Below are 18,891 nucleotides of genomic sequence, written 5' to 3' on the forward strand. Positions count from 1 at the left end.
CCTGGGATGCATCCTGTTTTGCTTGCTCTCTCCCTCCTTTCTAAGTCCAGGGCACATGGTTAGCTGATGTCTGATTTAGCATGTGGAAAGAGGACTCCCAAAGGTAGCTTCCCCACCCTATTTCTTACTATGTGGATATAATAACACAGATCAAACAAAATTGTAGGGTTGCTCTTTACCTCCAAACCTGTAATTGACTCATATTCAACAAACACCGTTTGGTCTTGGCCATGAATTGCCTGCTCCCAGAAGAGGCGTTGTGGTGTAGTTATAGTTATGTGTAAGGGCATTAGATACAGACTTAGGTTCAAATTCAGATGCTGCCAACTATTACCTATTTAATGCTATTTCTCTTCTGCACAATAGGAGGATAATATCTATTTCACAGAGGTTGTCATAAAGAATAAGTGCAATATTGTGTGTATGTATGTGTGTGTGTATATGTAGTTTATATATATATATAAACTACCTGGTTACTGAGTCTTCATTACTATTGAAGCTTTGATCTAAAAACAGCAGACTTACCACTCAACAGATGAGGGAGCTTCATCCACAGTGCAAGTGCACGACGCAGAACCCTTGCTTGACCCTGCCTTGATTTTCTCTATTTATTCTTTCCTTTTAGCAACATGTACTTTGAGGGAGTAACCTGGAATTGTCAGCTCTGAGAGCACAGATTCCACCTTTCTCATTTTCCCATTATGCATAGGTACTGAGATCACATTTTGAAACCCCAAATGAAAATATACTGTCTCACTTTAGCAAGGCATGTTGTAGCTCACATGGTCTAAAATCCAGAAAGGATGGTTTCCTTTCCCATTGCATTTTTCACATGGTCAGCCATCAATGAGAGCCTGTGGAATGAATGTACCGATCAATCAGACACTGTCATTGCCATCACTAGTGTCTATACAGCTGTTGCATCCTGCTGTCTCTGATGTATTTGCTCTTTGCTGTATCAGTCAAGGTCCCAACAGGAAATGGTTAGCTCTCAAATTAGAATAATTCAAGGAAAGCTTAACAAAAGACTATTTATGAAAATGTGAGTGGGATGCAGAGGAACCTCCAGGGATACCAGTAACAGTGAATGGGCTATTACCTCTCCAAGGCCCCCAGGGAAGAAGGGAGGAAGCAGAAATAGGAACCTGGAATAAACAGCCTTTCCTGGAGAAGACCGCCTTGATGGAAGCCTGGACCTTCAGGGACTGCAGGTGTGAACAGGTGAGAGGAAAGGCTCCTCCTTCCCTCTGATCTGCTAGTGGTTCCCATTGACTGAACCCAACAGGAAGCCAGAAGCCAAGGAAGCCCTTTGATGTGACTCATCAACAGGCACAGGGAGAAGGAAGTGGCACATGGACAGTCTTGGTTGTGTGCTGTATCTGAGATGTAGGGTATCTTTTTAAAGGTATTAAAAGTGAAAAATATCACCCGAGGTTTTGTTTCTGTAGGCAGTTCTCTACTGGCATGCTACTGCCTCCACCTTCCTGGCATGTGCTATCTCTCTGGAGAAGTCACCCTTGTGCTTCTCATCACCTTGTAGCTCTCATCACCTGCAGACCAGGAGGTGACCCTCCTCAGGACTCCTGAGCACCTTCCTCTTAGCTCTACCCTAGCACTTTTCATGTTGTAATGATTAGTGTTCTTTTAGTGTTCTTCTCTGTGCTTAGTCAGTGTTCATTGAATGAATAACATTTTTTCATGTAATGAAAGAATGCTTGACAATAGATGACCTTAGTTTTCTAGATTAAAGGTCAGATTCCACCCCAGTAACCTCTCTCCTCCCTTACAGCAGTAGGCCTGTTAAGACCAACAGAGAGAGTTCCAAGGGCACTGATGAATTTGAACATCTGGAGTGTGTTAGCAGTGGCTGTGGGAAGCATCAAACCAGCAGGAAGGTGTGGGTGGGAAGGGTGGTCAGACTACTGGGCCATGTCTGGAGAAAGGAAACTCCATTTTTAAATTCCCTGTAAGGGGACCTGGGCATTGCTTAAGTTTACACATGCAAATTCCCATTGACATCTCTTCCCTTTCTGGAAGCCCTGACAAAAGAGACACTAAAAAAAGTGGCATGTACCCTGTTAGGGAGATCAGAAACATTGACAGGAGGCTTGAAAGGCTGAACAATTTGCAATCCCTTTCCCAGACTTGGTTTGCTCACTTTTGGTCAATTATGTGCACATGTGTGTATGTGTGTGTGTGTGCGTGCGCTTATACATTGTGCATGCGTGTGTATACATGTCACTGTAACCTTCACAGTGCAGAAGTAATTCCATCAGGTTTGGGGCAGAAAAACATTTATAGATGTAAAGAGAATTAAAATGGAAGGCGATAACTTCCAGGCACACTTCATTGTCACCTACCCCTCCCGTCTCCCTACCCTCCATTTCCACTCATACCTGCTCCTTCCCTTGCTGAATTTTCCTGGGTAGTCCATGTATGCTTGAAATCATGTGTCTGGTGAACTCAGTCCACAAACAATAACTATTTGCTGAGTGATCACTGTGTGCAGGGCAGCACAATTCCATCAGTGGTGTGGATTTTGTATTTGCATGAAAGTGCCTGAGTGAAGCCAAAGGATATATTCTGACCTTTGTAATTATGTATTTCCAAATAATAAGGTGTTGATCCTTCAGTTATTCTAAAGACCTCAGGAAGATGATTTTCACACTTCCTCCCTTATTTGATTAGGAAACATCACATGAGGATGTAGAACTCCTGGTGTTTCTGTCTCGCTGGGGAGGAGATAAAGCCCAGGGGAAATATGAATTTGATCAGGTGTACATAATTGCATTGGAGGGGAATATGGATCTTCTCATTTTCATTAGGTGACATTGCCTTTCTAAAACGAGGTTAATGAGGATTAGTGGGAAGAACATTATTTATTCTTTTCTTGGTGATAGCCTGAAAGATGAGAGCTATGTAGTGATCCAAGGAAATCCTTAATGTTCTCCACGAGGCTTTGCCAGGTCTTTTGAGCACAAAGCTTGCTGCCATTCCTGAAAAGCACTGAGTTACATGACATGACTATAATTAAAAGATCCAGCACAATTACATTAAAAAATAATACCACCTTAAAAGTTGTTGTAAGAGATGTACTTAGCAAGGACCCTGTGCGTGGGTTGCCTAGGAGAATGTTAGACAATGGCTCACTGGCTCCCTGCACTGTCCCTCCATTGCTTTAGTTGACATTGGAAAAACCCCAGTTTAGCATTTCTTCCTAGGATGAATTCAGACCATACTTTAAGTTTTTTTGAACAATTTATAAATTGTACTTTATGTCAACTTAAGATTGAGGAGAGGTGTTTGGATGCCAGAACTGGAGCCTGAATTTCACCACAGCTTCAGCTTTAGCAAGGGCTAAAACAATTTAGGATTACGAACAAAATTCACCACCAACTTTTTATTTATTCTGGAAGGTTCTACAGGAAACCAAAAGAATTGTTGGGTGTCACTGCCTAGGGCTGTGACTTCTGCCCACAGACATAATTGTAGCTTCCACAAATTCCAGAACTTAGAATTCTAAGTTCTGAAAGGGAGACTGATCCGGGTATGGAACCTGGAACTCAGAAAAGATCTTCTCCAGGATTCTTAGGAATGCTCCAACAAAGTGTTCATTCTAGGGCACTTTGTGGCTTCTGGCTATATCTCTCTTTCTTCCATACTTTCTGATCTCCCTGCCTGATCTTTGAGGGAGCAACAGAAGCCAACTGGAAACTACCTCACTGTGCTCCTTGGAGTGTTGGTGGAGGATCTGGGGCATTGCCTATCTTTGTGTGGCTGTGAGGCTCAGATTTCTCATGTGGAAACTTGGGGATGCCTGCTCTGCCAATCACACAAAATTATTGAAGGAGTCAAATGAAACTGTGTGTTGGACATGGTTTTATACGTGGAGAGGTATCTGAGAGGAGGCATTACTAATATTTTGAACAAACATGGAGACTGAGTAAAATATGGTGCCCGATTTCCAACAAACACTATTATTCTCTCATTCACACTGTATTTATGAAGTCCTTTTGGAACAATCCTATGGTCTGAATATTTGTGTCCTCCAAAATTTGTCTGTTGAAATGCTAACCTCCCCAAGGTGATGTTATTAGGGGTATGGGGACTTTGGCAGGCAATTAGTTTGTGGGGGGAAAGTCATGAATGGGACTGGTGCCTTCATAAAAGACCCAAGAGAACTCATTCATATCAGGTAAAGATTAAGGTGAGAAGGCACCACCTTTGAACCAAGAAGTGTACCCTCGTTAGACATCAAATCTACCTGTTTTGATCTTGTACTTTCCAGATTCTAGAACTATGAAAAATAAACTTTTGTTGTTTGAGAACCACCAGTCTGTAATATTTTGTTATAGTAACCAGAATGGACGAGGACACACCTCCCTCTCTGACTGCATTGTCTTCCTGGATATGAATCACTAAGCCCTGCAATGCTGAAGACACTTCCTTGGAGCTTCAGTTTTAGGCAAAAACTTCTGAGGGGAACATTTTTCTTTGAAACAAATAAAATTCATTCACTTATTTTCCCATTCATTTAATACATGTTTATAGAATGCCTAAGGATAGAACTAGATGCCATAAGAAACTGTAGAGTCAAAATTTTCTCTTGTCACTCACTCATGATCTATGACATAATCTACATATGGGATCTAGATTCATCAATACATACAGGCAGTCATCAATATAGGTGGCAATCAGTTTTACTGCCTCCATTCCCCAGCAGTTCGACAGGAGTTTACTTTAATTTGAATATTTTTGAAATCATTATGTAACTTTGAAATTTGGACCAGGAAGTTGAATTACAGCTCTAAATATTGTGTCAAACTTTTCTTTGCAACTGATTCTGAAAGTTCCACTTAGTGGTAAATGCTGTTTTGCTCCTGTGGTTTTCTTGGCCTGGGGCTCTGTAAACCTGCACACACAATGGTCTGTCTTTGAAGAAGCCTCCTCTAGCCATGAGGAATACTCACTCATTCCATTGCAGAACTACACAAACTACATTTTCAGAAATCAAAATTACACCAGCAAAGAGCTCACATTGAAGAAGGCAATGTGATATCACTGACAGTAAAGTCTCTGATATCACTGACAGTAAAGTCAGGCAGATGGTATGAATTCCTCTTGCACATAGAAGCTTGTGCCCTTCTGTATAAAGGGGCACTGTGGTATCTCCCTGCCACCCCCCTTTTCTTTCAGCATAATGCCATGAATATGGAGATTCCACAGTCAGCATGTATTCATTAAAGTGAATTTTGCCTGGGGTCAGTTTTGTTGACAGTTCCTTATACAATTGGGTGAGAGCTTTTGGTAGATGACCTCTAACCCTCTTCTTAGTGTACAATGGACATAAAACATAGTTTCCACCACTCTGCTGGAGGGGGAAGGAGAGGTGCACAATATAAATTTACTCTGTGGCAGATGCTAAATAGACATCTTAAGTATGTTACCTATTTTACCCTCACAACAACCCACAGACACAAGATAGTATTATCTTTGGCTCCAGATTGTTCTGTGAGCCAGAACAATTGCAAGGGAATGTCATTTGGGATGTGGGATGGGGTATTGATTATCAATATAGACTAGACCGCCTGGGTTTTTCTTCAGGATCCCTCAATTATCAGCTTGTGTGATCTTTGGCAAGTTCTTTGATTTCTTTGACCTCAGCTTCCTCATCTTAAAAACAGAACAATAATATTTACTAAACAAATTGTGAAGCACTATAGAAACAGCATCTAACCTCTTAGAATTTGATAAAAGCAATTTAAAAACATCCATAATTAGGACTTCCCTTTACCAACACAGTATTTTTAAAAAATTTTGTTTAGTTCTTAATGGACCTTTATTTTATTCATTTACTTATATATGGTGCTAAGAATCAAAACCAGAGCCTCAGACTTGTGAGTCAAGTGCTCTGCCATTGAGCCACAACCCCAGCCCCCCAACACACTATTAAAAAAAATTTTTTTGTAGTTATAGATGGACAGCATGCCTCTATTTTATTTGCTTATTTTTGTATTTAGTCTTAAAGATCAAACCCAGTGCCTTACCCGTGCTAGGCAAGTGCTCTGCCCCTGAACCACAGCCCCTGCCTCAACACCATGTTTTGGAAGATTTTTTTTTTGATCAGAAACATCCACAGAGCTCATTAGATACCCAGGCCACACCCAAATTTAGGTGATCAACTTGTCCTGGTTTGCAGGGGACTTTTCTGGTTTTAGCACTGAAAGTCCTGTACTCTGGAGAACCCCTCAGTCTGAGCCAATCGGTATGGCTGGTCGCCCTGCACCCATATTCACTTACCAAGCTGGAGTCTCTGGCACTGGGCCTTGGGTATCTCAGTTTACAAGGGAGAGGCACCAGTCATTGAGAGGGAGTAGTGTAATGGATTATGCCAGGAATGTGGGAGCTGGATAGATCTGAGTTTGAATCTCTTTTTTGTCATTTTTGGGAAATGTGATTTGGGTAGGTTGATGGGTTTCTGGGAAACTGAATGAAATGGAAAGTAGCACATACAGAGTTGATTAGAAAGAGCATTTGGGACCCACTCTTGTGGAAGGGAAGAGAAGGAAGAAGGATAGGGCAGAGGGAGGCACTGGGCTACAGGGAAGTCTCAATGAAGACCTCAACCAACCTCACAGAGAACTCTGGAGGTAGGAGGGAGGATCCTTCAGAATTGTTCTGTGTTGGAATGAGGGGCTGGGTTTCTCACTGTCATGTCCACAAGTCAGTGCATGCCATCTTCGCTGGCAGCAAACCCAGTCTGGGAGGCTGACAGCAAAGGTCTCGTTGGCAAAAGCAGGCCCTGTAGCTTTGAGGGTAAATCTTTCAGGACATAAGTGGCCTCCAGTAGCACATCACAGCATCCACCACAGGGAGAATAACTTAATCCCGCCAAACCTCTGTCTCTCCATTTTTGAAACAAGATTGATGATAGCAAGTTTATCAACTCAGAAGATTGTTAATAATTAAGTGATTCACTACACAGAAAACACAGTTGGATGCTGTAAGCAATCAACAAATGTTAGCTAATATTCTATTTTAAAGTTAGAATAGAACAAAGTTTGGAATGAAGTTGGGGCTGATTCAGAAATCTTTTTGAAGGATATGAATGTCTTGTCTGATTTGCCAGGAGTGACAATGTCAGACTTTTTATTGTGATATGTGTTACTGCATTGGACATTAAAATATAAAGCAGGTGAACAATTGAATTAATTCAACAATTGTTTAGTAAGCATCTGTTAATAGAGAGATTAGATCCCAAATGAAGCTTGAATTCAGAGTCATTTCTCTGGATGAACAATTAATTTAATGGGCTAGACAAGGCTTAGCTATCAGATCCCATGGAAAATCAAACACGTCTTTATTAGTAGCAATGAAACATATCATGATAGAGTCTTTGGGTATAGACTTCTAAAATTAACTCCTGTAAGACATTCTTTGTATCCATCAAAACAAGCATTAGACACAGGAAGGTTGTAATGACACTGTCACACTTTAGCACAAAAACTTGCTGAAACATTTGGGGGGTAATTTTTAATCTAATCAGGAGCTTCAAAAACACTCACCCTTGCAATTCTGGTCCAAGATTATTTGAACTAAGAAAAAATAAAAAACTATACACTGAAAAACAGGAGAAGTTGGAAGAAAACTCCTTAGATGTTTGCTGGTAGGAAAACAATTATTTAAAATAAAAATTTAACTTTGTTGAAAAGGAATGGGTCATATTTGGAACCCATTTTCTAAATGGAGAAAGTTGAGGCCAAGAATCAGTCATAGACTTGTCCTAACAAGTGAAGACAAATGGAACCAGCCCTCCTTAATCTTTGTTCGAGAATTCTGTTTGTCTCTCCAACTACCTTTCTGCTTCTTGGCATGATGTCTTAGAGTAAAATGTCAGCTGTCAGTGCCACAAAACCACGAAGCCAAAGCACAATGACTTGAAGTATGTGAATGAAGTTCATGTTCTTTAAAGTTTTTCTTATTTTCCTTCCCTACCTCCCTGATTTTTCTTTTATTTATTTATTTATCCATCTATTGATTTTTTAATTTTTAAATTAATTTATTCTAATTAGTATATATGACAGCAGAATGCATTTTGATTCATTGTATGCAATTGTAGCACAATTTTTCATTTCTCTGGTTGTACACAATGTAGCATCACACTATATGTGCAATCATACATGTACCTAGGGTAATGATGTCCCTCTCATTCCACCATCTTTCCTGCCTCCATGCACACTCCCCATCCTCCCTCCCCTTTGCCCAATCAAAGTTACTCCATTTTTCCCAGGCCTCCCTGCTCCCCATTATGGATCAGTGTCCACTTATCAGAGAGAACATTTGGCCTTGTTTTTTGAGATTGGCTTACTTTGCTTAGCATGATATTCTCCAGCTCTATCCATTATCTGCAAATGCCATGATTTTATTATCTTTTAATGCTGAGTAATATTCCATTATGTATATACACCACGGTTTCTTTATCTATTCATCTAGGTTGGCTCCACAATTTAGCTATTGTGAATTGAGCTGCTATAAACATTGATATGGCTGTGTTTCTCTCTCTCTCTCTCTCTCTCTCTCTCTCTCTCTCTCTCCTGGTCAACCTGGTGAATCTTTGAAAAGAAACTTATTCATATCAAAATCTAAAAATATCATATAAAATTATCTTTTGGCAGTGTGTATAAGACACACATAAAATAAATGAATTTCAGTTTTAGACTTGGGTCCCATCCCTCAAGGTGTCTCATTATGTATCTACAAATATTCCAAAATCTGAAATCTGAAATACAAGCATTTCAGATAAGGAATGCTCAACATTGTCAACACATCAGGGTCATGTTTGATTAAACCAGCATTGTAAAGCACATAAGGGAGAGTGAGGGAGAGAAGCCCATGATCATCACAAATGACTCCCTTCAAGAGCTAGGGTGTTCACATTGTGGCATCAGCTAGGACTCATCCTATTAGAAAGGACAGAAAACCCAACATTGGATTTATTTTTAAAAAATGTATATGTGGGGGCTGGGGATGTGGCTCAAGCGGTCGCTCGCCTGGCATGCGTGCTGCCTGGGTTTGATCCTCAGCACCACATACAAACAAAGATGTTGTGTCCGCCGAAAACTAGAAAATAAATATTAAAAAAAAATTCTGTCTCTCTCTCACTCTCTCTTTAAAAAAAAATGTATATGTGTGTGTGTGTGTGTATTTTTTAAAATATATATATATGTGTGTTGAGGGCCACAGCTGAGTTGGGATGACGCATGGCATTTTTGCCAGAAGTAGTGGTTGAGAGGTGACGGCAGTGAGTTCTCTAGGAGTTCCCGTTGAGTTCCAGTTGAGCTCTCGCGGGGATTCCCGGAGAGTTCCCATTGGTTGGGGAAGTGCTGGAGGAGGGATATTTCCGGTTGCTGGTTCCTGGACGATCAGCGTGGCATTCGGGAGAATTCCCGGGGAGCGTGTGTGGAGTGTGCTGGTGGAGTTCAGAAATAAAGTTTGTTCCTGCTTCAGTGGCTCGTGATTTGTGCCCAGCCAGACTGCGGCATATGTGTGTGTGTGTGTGCGGAGGGGGCGGGGGGGTATATTTTAAAACTAAATGTATTAGGTGACTTATGCTAAAAAGTCTAGTTAAGCTTGCTTCAGGCATGGCTGAACTGTGGGATTGACTGATATTATCAGAACTCAGCATCAGTTCATCTCTTGACTTCTGTGGTGTGGGCCCCAGTCTCAGCAGCTTTTGAGAGCAAAATGGCGGCCACAGCAGCAATTGCCGCCCCAAGAGTTGTCTCAGGTTTCAGAACCAGTGGGTTCCAACAGGAGTCATATTCCCAGAAGTCCAGAGAAAAATCTGATTACTTCTCATTATCCCTAATTGGGTCACATGACCAATCTGTACCAATCAGAGGAAAACGCAACATACTGATAGGCACAGGTCTGAGTTACATGCTTAACCTCTGGAGTCAGTTTTGTGAACCAATGAAGGCGCAGGAACCAGAGCTCCTTAAAAGTGGGAAGGGATAGTTTTAAAGATGAAATGAGACTGCCTTATTAGATAGTGAATGAATGCTAAGCAGCAAAATCAACAGATGTCCATTACAGTTGGGCTGTTGTCATTTTACTCCAGCATTGCTGGGAAAAATCTGCTAAGAACAAACTCAGCAAATCACAGATTTGAATTGAAGAGCAGAGACACATGAATCTACAGCGCTCAGCCACTTTTCTCTAAATAGAACATAGTTTATACTATCAAAGACAGATGTTTATTTATTCTGTGCTGAGCATGCTACAGTAAAGAGGATTCCAAAGATCCTTTCCTCTGCAGATTGCAGATTGTTGGGGGTTGGGTTTTCAACTTGTATTAAAGGGAAACTTTGGGGGACTCATTAGAATTGGATAATAAATATGTTTGGAGAAAGCTAAAGGACTATGTTGTTTCACAATTCTGGAATTCAGAGCCATAAAAAATAAGCAGTCTCATTAGCTCAAAGGACAGAAACTTTTATGTATAAAACAATTTTATTTGGATAATTTTGGCATCTCAAGAGACTTTCCCTGTGGCTATATTATAAAATAACTCCTATGTCTTTAGTATATATTATCCTGTTGGGCCTTGTGAAGCAAGAAATTACTTGCTGTGTTTAGTTGCTATGCTATAGGCCTTTTCTATAGTTTTCATTTTCTTTCTTATTAATTCACACCCTTTCTAGAAATGCAAGTTTGAAAGCAATTTTCATTAAAATTTCTTATAATCCATAAATTTGAGATAATTGAACTGAGTCCTTGTTTACCCAAATTGCCTATGCCCAAACTATTTCACGGGTTGTAAAAATAGGACAATTTTGGGGGACTGCTCTCTGATGATGAACGCTGGAGATGGTTTTTATCTCTGGAAAAACACTTGTTCCCAGCACAGGTGATATCAATTCTTTTATGAGCTGGTACTGATGGTAATCTAATGAAACTAATCTTTATGAAGAAAAGAGTACATTTCTTTCTTACTAATTGAGCTTCAGTATCTGATGGAGTTGGATCCTGATGAGCTATTACCTAGGAACCGGTAAGCTAAGCACAACTTTGGAAGTGTTTCTATGGTGGACAATATCATTTTTTGAGTTCCATTTTTTCATTTTGGCTACAGAGTACACAGTTTTCATAGGAAATCCCTTACCCATATGCTTATTATAGTCTAGAATATCCTCTGTTGAGCTAAAGAAAAAAGTGTATGCAGAAAGTGTTCCAGATTAGGAAGGAAGCTGCGAAGGCACTGCTTGGATGTTATTTAAGAGACATTAGAAGGGATCCTGCCTAAAGAGTAAGATCCCACAGAAATGGGCCATAATAGTACTTAAAAAATGTTTAATGAAAGGAAAAAATAAATGAAAGAATCAGCATAAAATCATCTTTCAGACAAAAACTAGAGAGGTTAGAGAAGTATCCCTTAGGCATCCTCCTAATTTACCTCCCTTACTTCTAGCAGGATCTACTTTTATCAGCATTACAGCAGTGACACTTGTCATTGAAGAATATCAGGTCTTATGATGCTTGGAATGGTTATTATAAAAACTAATAACAACAAATTCTGGTGAAGATGTGGAGAAAAAAGACTCTCATAGCTGTTGGGAATGTAAATTAGGACAACCATTATATAGAACAATGTGGAAACTCCTCAAAAAACTAAAAATTCAACTATTATATGATCCAGCTATCCCACTTCTGGGTTTATATTCAAAGGAAGTGAAATCAGCACACCAAAGAGCTCCCTGCACACCCAGGTTTATTGTGGCACTATTTATAACAGCTAAGATATAGGATCAACCTGGGTATCTGTCAAAAGATGAATGGATAATGAAAATGTGGTGACACACCGTGAGATATAGTTCAGTCATAAAGAAAATGAAATGCTGTCATTTGCACAAAATGGATAGAAACTGGAGGACTTATTTTACTTATGTTAAGTGAAATTAGCCAGACACAGAAAGACCAGGTACTACATGCTGTGTCTCATATATGGAAGCCAAGAAAAGTCCACATGAACCTAAAATAGTGATTACCAGAGGAAGGGAAGGAGGGTGAATAAGGGGAGGTTGGTTTTGATAAGGCATATTCTATGCATGTGTTTGAAATATCATATTGAATCCCATTAATATGTACAATTAATGTGTTAATAAACAATAAAATATAATAGTAAGGACTATAATACTAGGATTCAGAGGATAAGGTAAATATCTGCCTTTCCAGAGATAAAAATAACTGAACAGTGATAGAAGTTCATGTAGTCTGGCATGGTGGTGCATGCCTGTAATCCCAGGGATCAGGAGGATGAGGCAGGAGGATCACAAGTTCAAAGTAAGCCTTAGCAATTTAGCAAGAACCTAAGTAACTTATGGAGGCTATCTCCAAAGAAAAAAAATAAACAGGGCTGGGGATGTGGCTCAGTGGTACAATGCCCCAGTACCAAAAAAAAAAAAAAAAAAATACATGGAATCATGTACTTGAATTATGAAAAATCAAATATAATTTTCTTTGTTCTACCCTGCTGGAAGAACTCCTGTCTTATGGAGAGATTTATTGCCATCTTGTCTAAGTAATCAATGACTCTAGATGTGTAGTACCAGAGGATCCCTGGGTTGTGCTACTCAAGGGACAAGTTCTTTGATACTTCCATGTGAATGGAACCCTAGAGGTGTGTAACCCAATACTCCCATAGTTATATAATCAGTATTGAGTACTTACGTTTTGCTTGTCCAAAATCTCAGCACTTTGGGGCTCAGTCTAATTTTCTCAGATTTTGATTTCATATTAATCAGTAGTTTTGAAAAAAAAAGTCTTTCTATAAATTAATGCTGATTTTTACTCTCTTTCTTCTTTTCTGGTTTGTGGGGCTGTAACTTAGGAAGAAGAATTCCAAGAAGATAAGTGCCCCAAGTTGGAGCAGAAGATGACATCAGGTAGAGTCCACTGGGTGTGAATCCTTTTCTGGGCTGCTATTGCTGACAGCAGGACTCGGAGCATTGAAAAGCTTGCAAATTTCAAAGGAAAAATTGTATGTTCCAAATGATGAAAACACTACTAGAAATGTCACTTGTGATGTATTCTAGCCACAACATCTGGGCAATCTGGTTGTGAGACAGAAAATAGCTTGTTCTCTTCTTTGTCTTTTTTCTTTCTTTGATTACACTTCTTGAAGAATAAATACTTGCAAAGTAGATGATGATAAAGAAATTCCAGATTCAGTAATGCTAAAATAAGGAGTTTGGCTACTTACTGAAATGCTTTTGTTTATCTTGAAAAATATTCTTTAGATAAGTTTGCTTTAGAAGTTAGTATATAATCAAATATGTAGCTTTGCTAAAGCTATTTACCCTGCGATAAAACTTCCTATGAGATAATGTGGAAAGAAACAAGTTACAAGACATTTATAATTTAGTTTAAGATTAAGGTCAGGGAAGATAATCAGAAAAAATGGCTATAAAAATAAACATTAGTTGAATGGAACTAATAATAATGAAAGCTCAATCTTAATACCATCATCTTCTATTTTCCAACAGCTTCTAGTTTTGTGTTTTATATGACTCAGTATTGGAAGATGACTCCAGAGGTATTTGTTGCTGGAAGAAACTTGTGTTCTTAGAATTTCATGGCAACCAGTGAGCAGGATTAAGAAATGGGAAATAGTAATGGAAAGAATATGCAAAGTGAGGGGAAACTGGCACCCTGCTCTGGTAGGAGTGGGGATGAGAGAAGCAGCTGTTAGCCAACTCCACCATTTCCTCTACACCTGTTCTCCCCTGCCAGGTGACCTGTACTGGGTTTAGAGCAAGCATTACTCTAGTTTGCTGCCTCTTCCTAGGATTCTGTCCCCTTGCATATCCTCATATACCTGGCTCCTCACAGCTCAAATGTCCTGTCCTACAGAAACTTGAGGACCACATTCACATTCCTCTGAATCACTCTTCAACTCTGACCAATTTAAAACTTTTTTATAATCTTATTCTGACTTAAAATCAACTTTCTACTGATTGGTTTATTTCCTTATTGTCTTCTAGAGAGCAGGGACATTGTATTGTTTAATGGTATCCTTGGCACGTTGGACAGAACCTGGAACATAGTAGTCATTCAGTAAATTCTTGTTAAATGAATCCCTTATGTCCATTTTCATTCTCTGGAATGGGGGGACATCAGTGGGGCAGGCTTTTTGTGGGCCAACACTATGCCTATTTTAGATTTGGGGATTATAAAAAAAGAATAAGATATGGCACTAGTGCTCAAAAGAGAGAAATGTCTAAGAGAGGGTGTCTACAACACAAGAAAAAATGTAAAATGTAGGTTGTAGAGGAAGCCAAGGCTGTGGAAGCCTTCCCTTCACAGAGCTTGCTGTTGAAGAGCGCCTGTAAATCACAGACACGGGGAGCTAACCAAAAGGCAGAATACAGTACACATCAAAACTGAGATAGGAGTAGGTAGCTTGTGAGCACTAAAGAGGTGGGATGAATGCAATTTGGAGGATTCAGGAAGTTTTCTAAGAGAATGAGACATATAAGCAAGGTCTTGAATGATGGAAATTCATTCATTCATAAAGAGAGTCACATTAGCTAGGGTATCAATACATGATAACCAATACTGTACATTGAATCCATGGTGGTACCTTTTTGGAGTTCCACATTTAAAAAAAAATTTATTCTGGTTGATGACCTATTGATTAGGCATCTGACACCTTATCCTGGGATCTATAGTTTATACTTGCAAGGGCTACCCAGGGGCCAATGACAGTTCCATCATTTGCTCTCTAATAATTTAGCAGAAATCTCTACATATTTGATGGTTTCTTAGTAAGTAACTTGCCTGTGATTAATGCTGACCCAGAATCAGGTGGTATTTTCCCCAGACTCCGTGGAAGTCTTGCTAAGTGGAAAGGGTAATACCTTTTTAAAAGTGAACTTTGTTTCTTTATTGAAAATACCATTTCAAAGATGTATTGCATCCTTTTCACACAATATTTGATGCAAAAATAAAGAATAGGACACAAAACTGAACATGGGCTATGCCTGTAACTGTGCACAGGGAAAAGGAAGAATGAGGCAGTGGGCCCATGAAAGACGATGGTGTGTTGGGTGGATGATGTGTGGAGGAAGTTTTCCCTACTTGAGAGTTCCTTCGACATGACCAGGAACAATATTTTTACTGATGGTGGCAAAGAGGAGGTATCATGCCAAAGAGAGAGAACTGTTTGTCAGCAAGCCACGATTTGAAGTCTGAGAGCATAGCTCTCCGAGGATAAGCCAGTTATTGGAAGTAGCTGAGGACAGGGACAGAAGCCAGTATATGTTTTTACTTGAACTTATGCATCATTTGCAGCAGTTGCTATACCAGAAGAGAAGCACTCTTTCTTTCTGTGTTAGTTAGGGTTCTCCAGAATAAAAAACCCACTAGGGTATAGATTTGGTAAGAGATGTACTATGAGGAACTGTCTCATGTGACTATGGAGACTTTTGAGTCTGTCACTGTGAACTGGAGTCCCAGGAAAGCTGGTGGTGTAACTCTAGTCCAAGTTCAAAGGCCTGAGAACCAGGGGAACCCATAGAGTGAGTCCCAGTCGAAGGGCAGTGGAAGACTGATGTCCCAGTTCAAGCAGTCAGGCTGGAAACAAAGGGGGGTGACTCCTTCCTTCCTTTACCTTTTCTTCTATTCTGGCACTCAACAGTTTGGGTAACATCCACCCATATCGCAGAAGGCAGTCTACTTTAGTCTGTCCACCAATTCAAATGCTGATCTTATCTGAAAATATCACCAGAGACGCAACCAGAAATATCATTTAACTTGATCACCCCTTGGCCCAGTCAAGTTGACACTTTGCCTGGGAGCCTCTTTCCTATTGGCCTTTCCATGAATGTGTTCCTTTTCCTGAGTTTTTATGGTTTCTCTGCCTTTTATTTTGGAGAGTAAGTTTTAGGATGAACCTTTGCTTCATCTCTTTCTATTCTGCTGAAAGGTTCTGAGAACAACCACCAACCATTCTGAATACCTACAATAGTCTCTGTGGGCTCCAATAGTGAATTAGATAAAAAATTGAATATTTCTTGCCTAGTATGGAGACTCGGGTTTATAATTAACACAGATAAACTATAGATCATGCCCCTACTGATTTTATTTGTAGCCAAATGAGTAGAAAACTACCAGTTTTGTAGAGAAAGAGGGATAGGAGCAACCTTACACAGGAGGAATATCATATCTTCACTAGATCATTTATTTATTCCCTTGTGGGCAGGGAGATGAATGATTTGGCCAACTGTGCTTTCTTGAGAGAATCCTTTAAAAATGAATTGTAACCTTTCTGGTGGCTATGTTTCAAAAAAAAGTAAAACGAGTTTGAAAAATGTTGGCTCCATTTCACCATTCCTCTTACCCATGTATTGCTTTAGAAACAGGCCAAGTGTTTTTGCATGCTGAAACAACTTACAAATGAACTTAAAATTCAAGATGATCTTGCAGAATCTTGATTATTTGTGCTGCCAGGGCCTTAAAGATTGCAACACTCGATAATCTGTAAGTTAAAGTCTTTTTATGGTTGGTCAAAGGGTGTTATCAGAATACCCTCTTTTTGTTATAGGTCACCAGGAGTGGAGTGGGGCCCAGCACATTTTCAGAGTTCATTGTGCATGTCATTTGTACTGAGTTAAGTTTTCATTTCCTGTGGTTTTTAGGTTACTTAAGGGTGAAGTAACGAACCTTAAACCATTAGAACTCTTCAACCGAAAATGGACACAATGAGGAAAATTATATATGTATTTTTGTAACTTCTGTGGGGAAGTGAGACCAGGATTACACTGAGCAGCCTCCATTGCTGTCTGTAGGTTGACATACTCAGAGGTCAGGCTTCTGCCTGGGCAAAACCCATTTCTGATTATTCAAAGTGTCTGTTTTTACTTTTATGTCATGGTAGAACAGTCCACAGGAGACTTCCACAGGGACCAACTATATTTTGGTCACACATCCCCTTCAACTGTGCAAAAGCAGAATGAATAGGCAACTCTTCAGATGGGAAGGTTAGAAAAAAAAGAAGGGAGATGGACCTCATCTTAGTTAAATGTCTTAGACAGCATGACGATTAGGGGCAGGCTTTTCATTAGAGACAATACTACTGGGGGTTGTGGATGGTTTTCGGGGAAGACCTGGTTCCTAACTCCTTTCTGGGACTGTGTTCCACGTGGCTCACATCCTCACCTCTTACCAGATCTGTGTTCTCCGTGAGATCTTCTTTAGCCACTAGAAAATTGCAGACTGTCCTGCAATTCTTATATCCTGCCTGGACTTGTGTTTCTAAAACCACTGACAGCTATCCAACATACTGTAGAGTGTATTTGCTTTTTGTCTTCCTCCCTGCTAGAGGGTAAGCTCCAAGGATGTGAGAGCACTTTACATGCAGCTGCACACAGGATGGAGACCTAGACTGGAGCCTGACTAGTAGCAGGTGTTCAGTACATATTTCTCGGGTGAAGACTGAATGCTTGTTCCTGTCTCTTAAACTCTTGCTAAAGCAATTTGGTTAAGCAGAAATGGAACATGGCATCATTTTTTACTTATTTATTTATATTTGCTTTAGTTCCCAGCTCTACTCCTGGAATGCATAAGAACCCAAAATAAGTAGTTGGACTGAGTGTGAGTGCATGAATAAACAATGGATAGGCTCACAACATAGCCTGAGATGGAAAAACGGGTGCACTCTGTATTTAACAGGTAGGAAGTGAATCATTATCGAAGCCAGAGATGAGTTGGACATGAGCCTTGCCTTCCAGAAGCCGAATGTTCTTCCTTTACCAGGAGTTTATCTTCTTCCTGTTCCTTGAACTGTAGGACAGACAGTCTGAGGGTCCATAGGAAAACTTTTATTGGAGAAAATGCTACTCAGGTTGTAGATGACTCAGTGAAACCCAGATACTCCACACTCCTTTATGAGATTTATCTATCATAATTTTATTTTAACCTATGGAATCCCATTACTTTGTCTGTATTTTGAATAATAGCAATTAGATTTTCACTATCAAGTAAATCTTTTCAAGAAGTGAAAGTGGCAACATGCTTGTTGCTGGAAGAACACAATCTTGAGAAGGGGAGATTCATTCCCAATCCCAGGGGTTTAACACACAACCAAGCAGGGTTTAACACACAACTGGGCTCTAATACATATCCATAAAGATATGCTTCTAGAATTTACTTACACATCTTGTATTATCAAGTATGAGTAGGAGAAAGATACTATTTTTGCCTACATTTTCTCCACTGGTTAAATCCATTAGAACAGCCTTTCACTCTGAGGAGATACTTCTCTAGTGACCGGAGGTGGGGGTAATGTTTATCTTTGGCAGGAGAAAGCAGCAAGGCCATGTTTAGCACTTGGGTGAAAAGAGACTTCCCGACCTGTCTATTAAAGATGTGCCAGTCTGCTTTCAGCCCACTGCCATTTTGTATTCAGAAGGCATCAACTAATGAAATAGGGTTTAAAATTCTCAGCACTATCCTAGGCCAAACCTATGAAGAGATATTACCACTCATGGATTTGAAAACATAGCACCTACCCTCCATGGAGTCACCCAGAGAGCAGTCTGCTGTTTCTTCCTCTCTTTATGGGCAGAGAGCTAATTGTTTTCAGAATTTTTTCAATTCAGGAAATCCAGCAGACCACTTATTGCTCATGAATGAGAAAATGCCAAAGAAAATAAAAATGAGGGTTTATTTTAGACTCCGTATCTAAGATACACCTAATATCTGTTGATTGAGTGGGTTCCTGTGCCTTAGAGAACAGCTGAGATGTACCTGTATAGCAAATTGAGACACAGCCAGGAGACACCTTGGTGGCTTCACTGTATGCTCTATTACACCTGATTTTGTGTTTGTTAA

The 18,891-nt window shown here is 39.8% G+C and overlaps 1 protein-coding gene across 1 annotated transcript in view; it reads left to right on the forward strand.

The window, feature by feature from the left end:
- Positions 1-18,891, forward strand: part of Fam107b (family with sequence similarity 107 member B) — a 198,674-nt gene that overhangs the window by 60,723 nt on the left and 119,060 nt on the right. Inside the window, exon 2 of the mRNA XM_027928473.2 lies at positions 12,890-12,944. Coding sequence (XP_027784274.2) covers positions 12,890-12,944 — 55 coding nt within the window. The remainder of the gene's footprint in view (positions 1-12,889; positions 12,945-18,891) is intronic.

This window comes from Marmota flaviventris, chromosome 12 (genome assembly GCF_047511675.1).
Source record: "Marmota flaviventris isolate mMarFla1 chromosome 12, mMarFla1.hap1, whole genome shotgun sequence".
Lineage (NCBI taxonomy): Eukaryota > Metazoa > Chordata > Mammalia > Rodentia > Sciuridae > Marmota > Marmota flaviventris.